This window comes from Orycteropus afer, unplaced genomic scaffold (assembly GCF_000298275.1).
Source record: "Orycteropus afer afer isolate SDZICR_OR568_19922 unplaced genomic scaffold, OryAfe1.0 scaffold00067, whole genome shotgun sequence".
NCBI classification, from domain to species: Eukaryota; Metazoa; Chordata; class Mammalia; order Tubulidentata; family Orycteropodidae; genus Orycteropus; species Orycteropus afer.
The window spans coordinates 9,954,710-9,963,715 of NW_006921654.1; the positions used below are offsets into that span (position 1 = coordinate 9,954,710).

The 9,006-nt window shown below is 40.5% G+C and overlaps 1 protein-coding gene across 1 annotated transcript in view; it reads left to right on the forward strand.

Moving 5' to 3' along the window:
- HYDIN (HYDIN axonemal central pair apparatus protein) overlaps positions 1-9,006 on the forward strand; it is a 333,125-nt gene that overhangs the window by 55,967 nt on the left and 268,152 nt on the right. Inside the window, exon 9 of the mRNA XM_042780857.1 lies at positions 6,290-6,389. Coding sequence (XP_042636791.1) covers positions 6,290-6,389 — 100 coding nt within the window. The remainder of the gene's footprint in view (positions 1-6,289; positions 6,390-9,006) is intronic.

A 9,006-nucleotide genomic window follows, 5' to 3' on the forward strand; every position in this document is an offset into this window, starting at 1 on the left:
TAAAATCTTTTGATGCACATAAATGTCTAATTTTCAGGAGGTCCCAGTTGTCTATTTTGTCTTCTAGTATTTGTGTGTTTTGAGTTAAATTAAACTATGTATTTGTGCCCTGAATTAGGGCCCCTACGTTTGTCTATTTTTAATTTGATGGTCTTTATGATTTTAGGTTTTTGATCCAGCTTGAGTTCGTTTTTATATATGGGTGTGAGATATGGGTTTTGTTTCACTTTTCTGCAAAGGAATATGCACATTTGCCAACATCATTTATTAAAGAGACTGTCTCTTCCCCATTTAATAAGTTGTGACACTTTGTCAAAGATCATCTGTCTGTAGATGGATAGATTCACTTCTGGGTTCTCAATTCTGTTCCATTGGTCTATGTGTCTGTCATCGTAGTAATACCAGGCTGTTTTAATTACTGTGTTTATATAGTAAGTTTTGAGATTGGAGAGTGTGAGGCCTCCTACTTTGTTCTTCTTTAGTAGTGTTTTACTTATCTGAGGTCTCTTTCCTTTACAAGTATAGTTGGTGATTAGTTTTTCCATCTCTTTAAAGAAAGATGATGGAATCTGGATTGTATTGCATTATATCTGTAAATCACTTAGGGTAATACTGACATTTTCATAATGTTAAGTCTTCGTATCCATGAGCATAGTATAGTCCTCCATTTATATATGTCTGTTCTGGTTTCTTGTAATAGCATTTTATAGTTTTCTTTGTATAGGTCTTTTGTGTCTCTAGTTAGATTTATTCCTAAGTACTTTATCTTTTGGGTGACTGTTGTAAATGGTATTGTTTTCCTGATTTCCTTTTCAGAGTTCTCTTTATTAATATAAAGGAATCCAACTCATTTTTGTATGTTGGTTTTGTACCCTGTGACTTTGCTGAAACTGTCAATTAGTGTAGCTCTCTTCTTGTACTTTGAGTTTTGATGTGGCGTAGTTTGCTAGAAATAATCTTTCAATGGAAAAGAGGGGAAGGGAAGGAGGAAATGAAAGGAAGGAAAGAGCAAGGAAGGAAGGGAAAGGAGCAAAGAAGGGAAGGGACGAGAAAGAAAGGGGAAGAAAAGAAGAAAGGGAAGGAGCTAAATGGGTACAAAGAAGGTGATTCTTGGTGAATTCTTAGTGCCTAAGGCACTTGACTGCTAACCAGAAGGCTGGAGGTTCAAACCCCCCAGCCACTCCTCAGAAAGAAGGTTGGGCAATACAATTCCATAGTGTTACCGCCTCGGAAACCCAAGGAGGAGTCGTTATGAGTTGGATCCAGCTCAACAGCAGTGAGTTTGGCTTGGTTTATTTTACTTAAAAATTTTCTAGGGAAAATTTTTAAGAGAGCTCCTTTAATTGTGTGTGTATGTGTGTGTGTGTGTGTGTGTGTATAAAATGTAAGGAGATCACTTTTAAAGGATACTTTTCTCATGATTGTATTAATCACCTGTTATGAACTGGTGGCACTTTGTTCATAGACAGCTTTCAGAAAGTCTCAGAACTGTTGCGCTCAAATCACAGTGGTTTGTTTTTATTCCAGAAGGAAATATGGAGTTCCGTTTCCAGAATATTTGGGTGAAAATAGCAATATGAGAGTTTGTTTTAGGCCTGGAAATTCAAAGCTTATTCCCTCTAGCATATCACTTTATTAATAAGTGAAATGCAGTTACTTTGCTCATTAAGGATCAGAGGGACAAAGAAAGGACCGAGAAGGAAGAGAATTACAATATAACTGAAAGTCATTTCATGAAAGTAACAGTTATAGATGATGCCCCATATACTCAGTCTCTCATTTGGAGAAAGGAAACAAACACTGGTAGGAGAGGGCTCACCTGTGGAAGGAAAGCAGACTAGCAGGGGTTCCTGTGCACTGGGGTAGGGTTCACAGGACGAGAGGAAAGGATGTTAATGTCAGGGCCGGGAGGGAAAATTCAGAATGTTTTGGTTGAAAATGCTAAAACTGCAGCATTAAAGAAAGAAAATTTCTTTTCAGAGGCTTAAATGACCTGGAAGTTACTTTCAGAAATGTTGAAGTAATGATAGGAAATGTTTCAAAGGCATGTAAGTAAAAGAGGTCATTTTAAGCTTATTGCCTCTTTCTGGTGTTTACTCAGGGTTAGCTGGGAAGTACTGTAGAGAGTTTTTGCTCTAAAGAAATCGAAGTTCTTTAACTTGCACTTTAATTCCAACTGAAAAATGAAAGTGTCCTTCTAAATGTTTCTGATAGAATCGGAATACTCTTTCAAATGACTTAACATGGAGCTCATCCCTCTGTGAGAGGAAACTGAATGACCACACCACTGTTTGAGAGATGCACACAGCCCTCTTAGTACACTTTACCTGTGACAAACCAGGAGAGGGTTTTGGAATAGGATTTGCTCTTGGATTATCTCTGGGGCTCAGAAAAGCTGCAGGTTTCTCACAGATGTCACAGGCACAATAACCAGCTGCAGCCCAGGATAAGAAAGCCTGAGGCCTCAGTCTCATCACTCAGTCGGAACACTGTTGGCTCGCACGGTCTTGTGTTGGCCTTCCCTCAGCAGGTCAGAAGAGCTTCTCGGCTCTCAGGGCCTGACATCAGATGATCCATTCCTCAATCACAGCCAATGTCAACATTTGTCACCTCTGGGGAGCTTCCTGTGGCCTCTCTAGAGCACCTGTAGCACCACACATTTATAACCACCAGTTCGGCGAATCAGATTTCTTCAGTGACGGGATGTCAAAGTGTTTCTGGGTTACAGAGTTTTTTAAGTGTGTTGCCATCTTGTGTACAAATGGACCCTGGATTCTTTTCTGGGATCATGCATGTAAAAGAGATCTGGCCCACCACAAACCACAAGACCCTTGAATCTGCCCGTCTATATGGAGCTTATCTGATTTCCAGGATAGCCGTTAACTTGACCTCTCGTAGGGTCCAAGATGGCCACTGGCCCTTCAGTCAGTCAGTCTGGATGTAGAGCAGAGTCTCCATCTACCAGTGGGGTACATGTACCGGTTCGGAGCAAGCCCAGGTTCTTCAGGAGTTCTGCAATGGGATACCCACTGATACTTTATTGGCTAGCTGAAGACCTGAACAGGGAACCCATCTAATTTGCCAGGCCTAATCCACCCATTCTAGCCACGAGTGTTCCTAACACTCTGTAATACTAAAATCCCTACCAAACAAAAATGGCCAGGTGTTTTTCCATTTATTCAAAAGGAACAGATACTTGTTTCAACGTTTTCGAAAAGTATCACAGTGAAATGCTTACAGAAGTGGCAGTGCTTAGCACCTCCCTGCCCCACATGATCTCAAAGGCCCCTTATGGCTCTAAAACTTTATGATTTTTATAGTTCCAGTTGAGGAGAAATTGGCAGAAATTAGTTGCAAGGATGAGTAGGCATCTACTAATACCTACAATAACTAACAACTATTGCCAGAAATTCAAGCTGGATTCAGAAAAGGGCATGGAACAAGGGATATCACTGCTGATGTCAGATGAATCTTGGCTGAAAGATTCTTGACCAGAAAGGTGTTTGTGTGTGTTTTACTGACTATGCAAAGGCATTTGACTGTGTGGATCACAAAAAATTATGGATAACATTGCGAAGAGTGAGAATTCCAAAACACTTCATTGTGTTCATTAGGGACCTGTACACAGACCAAGAGAAGGTCATTTGAACAGAACAATAGGATACTGCGTGGTTTAAAATCCAGAAAGCTGTTCATCAGGGTTGTATCCTTTTATTGTGTTTATTCAGTCTGTATGCTGAGCAGATGATCTGAGAAGCTGAACTATATGAGGAAGAATTTCATGAGGATTGGAGGAAGAGTGATAACCTGTGAGATGCAGATGATACAACCTTTCTTGCTGAAAGTGAGAAAGACTCGAAGCACTCATTGATGAAGATCAAAGACTAATGCCTACGGTATAGATTACACCTCAGCATAAAGAAAACAAAAATCCTCACAACTTGACCAGTAGGCAGCATTACGATAAATGGAGGAAAGACTGAAGTTGCCAGGGATTTCATCTTACTTGGATCCACAGTCTTGCCATCGGAAGTAGCAGTCAAGAAATCAGATGATGTATTGCACTGGGCAGATATCCTGCAAAAGACCTCTTTATAGTGTTAAAGAGCAAAGTTGTCACTTTGAAGATTAAGGTGCCCTGTTTCAAACCATAGTATTTCCAGTAGCCTCATATGCATGTGAGAGCTGAACAATGAATAAGGAAGACCGAAGAAGAACTAAACATTTGAATTGTGGTGTTGGCAGAGAATGTTGAAAATACCATGGATTGCCAGAAGAACAAACAAATCTGTCTTGGAAGAAGTACCACCAGAATATTCCTCAGAAGCGAGAATGTCCACACTTCATCTCGTGTACTTTGGTCATGTTGTCAGAAGGGACCTGTCCCTGGAGAAGGACATTGTGCTTGGTAAAGTACAGACTCATTTAGGAACACCCTCAATGAGAAGGATTGACAAAGTGGCTGCAATGATGGGGTCAAGCATGGCAAAGATTGTGAGGACGGTGCAGGACCGGGCGTTGTTTCATTCTGTTGTACACACGGTCGCTCTGAGTCATAACCAGCACAACGGCACCTAACAACAACAACTATGAAATGTGTAAGCCGAGTGATAAATGCTGAGCACCTACAATAAGCTATCTCTATTCTAGGGAGCTCTGGTAGCATAGTGCCTAAGGCACTTGACTGCTCACCAGAAGGCTGGCGGTTCAAACCCACCAGCCACTCCTCAGAAGGAGGGTTGGGCAATCCTACTTCCGTAGTGATACTGCCTCGGAAACCCAAGGAGGGGTCGCTATGAGTCGGGGCCAACTCGATGGCAAACAACAACAACAACAACATTCTAGGTGCTGAGGGTAGAGCAGTGGTCTGTTCTAAGGATGTGAGAGAGCTTGGGGCCCATGTGAAAGTCACAGCCCTCAGCCCCTGCTCCTTCTTGGGGGCGCTGTGCCCTCCATCACTCTGAAGTCAGGAGGGACACTGTATGCCTGAGACATGCATTCATCAGGCTGATCGAATTCATAAATAAACCCAAATTGGTGTTAGTTTTCTATTTTATCCTACTGGTTCAATGCTACGATTTAAACCAGTTGCCGTTTCTCAGTCCTTTATTCCTGCAGTTTGCTCATTTCTAGCCGGGCTGGTAATAGACTGTGCACTGGGCATGTCTGAAACCAGAACCTGATTATTTGTCAAGTTGTCTTCCTTATTTTCTTCTATTTAGCAGCTGGGACTGATTATGTATTAAAGATTTTTAAGATATGTTTATCATTTATGTTCATTTGGCTCTCTATACAAAAACCATATATATAAATATAAATATATATATATATATATATATACTCCCTCCCCATTTTTTTTCAATCTTTTCATCTTGGTCTTCCCAAGTGGCATAAAAGTAACATCATCATAGTAAATGGTTGTGTATTGAGGTCTTGCCATGTACCAGTCACGGATAAAGCACTTGGCCTGCATGATCTTGTTCAAACCTTAAGGAAACCGTTTCAGGAAGGTGTGTTAGCATCTCCTTTACAGCCCTGAGAGGTTATTGAAGATTTCCCAGGTCACATGGTTAGTACAAAAATGTTGTCAAAAGAATACTTAACAGGGGCTTCTGATATGTGGCATGTTGCATTATAGTTTCAAAACTGGGTTTTGTTATGACTTTCGCTGGTTTGAATTAAAGTGAGGATATCACACTAGATCAAAACCAGGATTTGATCTGGTCACAGTTCTGCCATTGACATTTAGGGAGAGCTGTGTTTTAGGAGAATGACACTGTTCCTTTATGCTGACAACCTCAAATGTTAGGTGTGTACGCTGAGATACTTAGGGCCTTCTTTCTCTTTGGCCCCTCTGGGCTTTACTTATATGAGTACGGCACTTATCACATATATTATAAAATATTTTTATATGTGTGTGTCTTTCTACTAAGATGTGAGCTCTGCAATAACAGACCACACATTTATTCATTTCCAAAGCCCTAGTGCTAGCCACACATTGGGCATACAGTGAATGGTCACTGAACACTCAACATTTTTAAATGCTCTGCACATCCTAGTTTCCTTTAGTAATTTTTTATATGTTCATGAACTTACTGAAATTATCTGTGGAACTTGTTTTCAATTTGTACCACACCTTAAGTTAACAATAAGTTTACTATCTGCTGTGTAAAATAGTGTTTTCTTTTATTTGTTGTAAAAATATTTCCTAAAATTAGAATTTAACAACCTTTGAAAGCAGTGTCTTCCCTTCATCATGTTGTTCCATGATGCCTTTTATCTTTCTCAGGAAGGTGACATCTGGCCCAACTCTTCAGCTGAAATCACCGTGTACTTCAACCCTGTGGAAGCCAAGCTCTATCAACAGACTGTTTACTGCAACATTTCAGGTAGAGACTTCCTCCATGGGGTCAGTTCAGCACATAAAGCACAGTGCCCGAGAGTGTGTGTGGATATGTGTGTGTGTGTCTTTAGTACAAGACAGGATATTGACAGGGGAGTCATGGAACCAAGCTGTGTGCCTCTCGTTTCTTTCTAGAACAGATCAAACTTTGTGGTGCATTACAGTGCTGGAGTGGAGAGTGGGGAAGGGTAAAACATGGATCTTTTGTTTCTGCCTGATTCTTACAGCAGTAAGAATATTACCTGAAATAAATTCTTACCTTGTTTTTTTTTTTTTTTTTTTTTGTCTTTTATAATATTTGGCATGTTAATTTTATTTTCTTTTAAATTTTTTTTATTAAAACAATGCATGCCAAGTGTGGTGGGAAGGCAGCCTGGGAGGAGCCAGAACTCGTGAAGAGGGTATGCAAGTGGTGTGGCAACTTGATGACGTCAGAAGCTTGGCTACGTGCAGAGAGACTGAGCAAATATATGACTGTGTTGAGGATAATGAAAGCCAGGTTTTTTTTTTTTTTTTTTTTTTTCCTTTTTTCCTCTTGGAGGAGGAACATACAAATACAGAAAGGGCGTTAAAATGAACCCTTTGCTATTGGAGTGGAACTGGAGTTACCACTGTGAATTCATGGTTTTGATACATAGACAGTTAGTTATAGAAATAAATATACACGTAAATGGGTGAATATGTGTTTGTACAGACATAAGTATGCTTCCTAACTTTGTCCTTGAGAGGTCTTGGAAGCACTGACACCCTAATAACGCTGAGCAAACCTAGCCCTCAAAGCTTGGGTTCTAAACACCGTTCTCTTCTAAAAGGAAACCTGGAAAACTGGCTGATTCCAGGATGGAGGCAGGGAAAGACCAAGATGAGCCTGTCTTGTGCTAGACAGCAAGGAAGTATTCAGAGAATGACAGGAGCATGTCAGAATCTCAGAAGCCAGCAAAGGGCTTCCTTTGGAGTCTTTGAGTCCACCTAACAAAAATGTGTGATTTGAGAACTCTCATGGTGAGATACTAGACGTTTACACTGTGTTAGAAATAAAAAGCTTTATTGAAGGATAAAAGGTTTCATAAACCAGGAGGCACGCAAGCATCCAGGCAGGATGCAGCAGTTCTCCGAACGCAGGGAGCAGGCGGTTTTTATCACGTGAAATAAGCAACAGGACTGTGCTTCCCGGCACAGGAGGGAGGGAGCAGCGGGGCCAAATTTACAAGAGCTCGTTGAACTGTAATCTAACTTCTTAACATCAGTTATATCCTGAGGGTTGTTTAACAAAACTGTAATCTTAAACTTCTTAACATCAGTTATATCCTGCGGGTTGTTTAACAAGCCATTCTATTAAGGATAATCAAGTCAACTTTCTATAAAAGCTGCAGCCTGCCATTCCCCTTATCTTAAAGGAACAAGCTTAGGCTTTTACTTTTACCATTGACAAACAGTTAACAGAAATTAAGTGAAGATTTCAGTGAATGAAGTCTCTAATTAGGGGAATCAGGAAATTATAACTGAAACTTGGTTAATTGGCTTTTACCTCATCTTGGTTACAGAGTTACAAGACAACTGCAGGGCTTCATCTTAACATTATCAGTTTGGTTTTCTAACCTCATGTTGACCAAAGTATTTTTCCCTAGAACAAGCTGTAGACATTCTTGGAGAATATCTTTTAACAAACAATTCCTAGCACAAGCTGGGGGAAAAAAAAAGGAAAGAAAATCCTGAGCCTTACTCTTTTTTGTGTTATGCACAGTTAAACTTTGACAGGATGCTGAATTGCCTTTTCAGAGTAGCAATGAAAATTTTAGCCTAGCTACAGCTTGGTTGAAAAATGGAGTTTTGTGTGGATCTGGGCCGGCTGTTTTGCGTTCGTGGCAGGTACGTTGGTTTATATACGTATCATCTGGGGATCTTGTTGAAATGCAGATTCTGAGTCAGTATATCTGGGGTGGACATGCAGAATCCCAGCAGGGAGTCGAACTGAAATGAACTGGTTAGAAGTCTCCCGTCATCCTGGACCACCTGGGAGGATACAGTGAGTACTCAGCCTCTGAAAATTCCTTCTGTCACAAAGCCCAGACAGCTAGCTTGTTTCCTCTGATGAGCGTCAGGCAAACCCACATTGAAGAGGAAAAAATGACCAGCTCTCAGATCATGAAGTCAAGGAGACTGAAGAACTGTTGCATCTTGAAGGAGAATAACAAGTGTGACAACGTGGTGCAACAGTGACCCTGGATTGGATCTTTTGCTGTAAAGGACACCGTTGGCAACATCTGGTGAAACTCGACTGGGTCTCTGGATAAAGCATTTTATAGAAGCTCTTTGTACTATCCAGAAACTTCTCTGGAATGAAAAAGGAAAAAAAAAGTTCAGAACTTTTAAAAATGCCAACAATCAATCAAAGCATGTAGACAGTGGAAATCTGAAAGTTAAGTAGCAGTCTGTTTCCCCAGCAGTACCCAGCAAAGCTCACTTTAGCTATTTTTCTTCTGCTGATTTTTCTTACTAACTCAATGCTTATATTGGTGTTTGTTGATTTATCAACTTCACACATTTTTGACTCTCCAGTATGAAAGAGGAGGGTTTAATTCCCTCATATTACCCCCCACTTC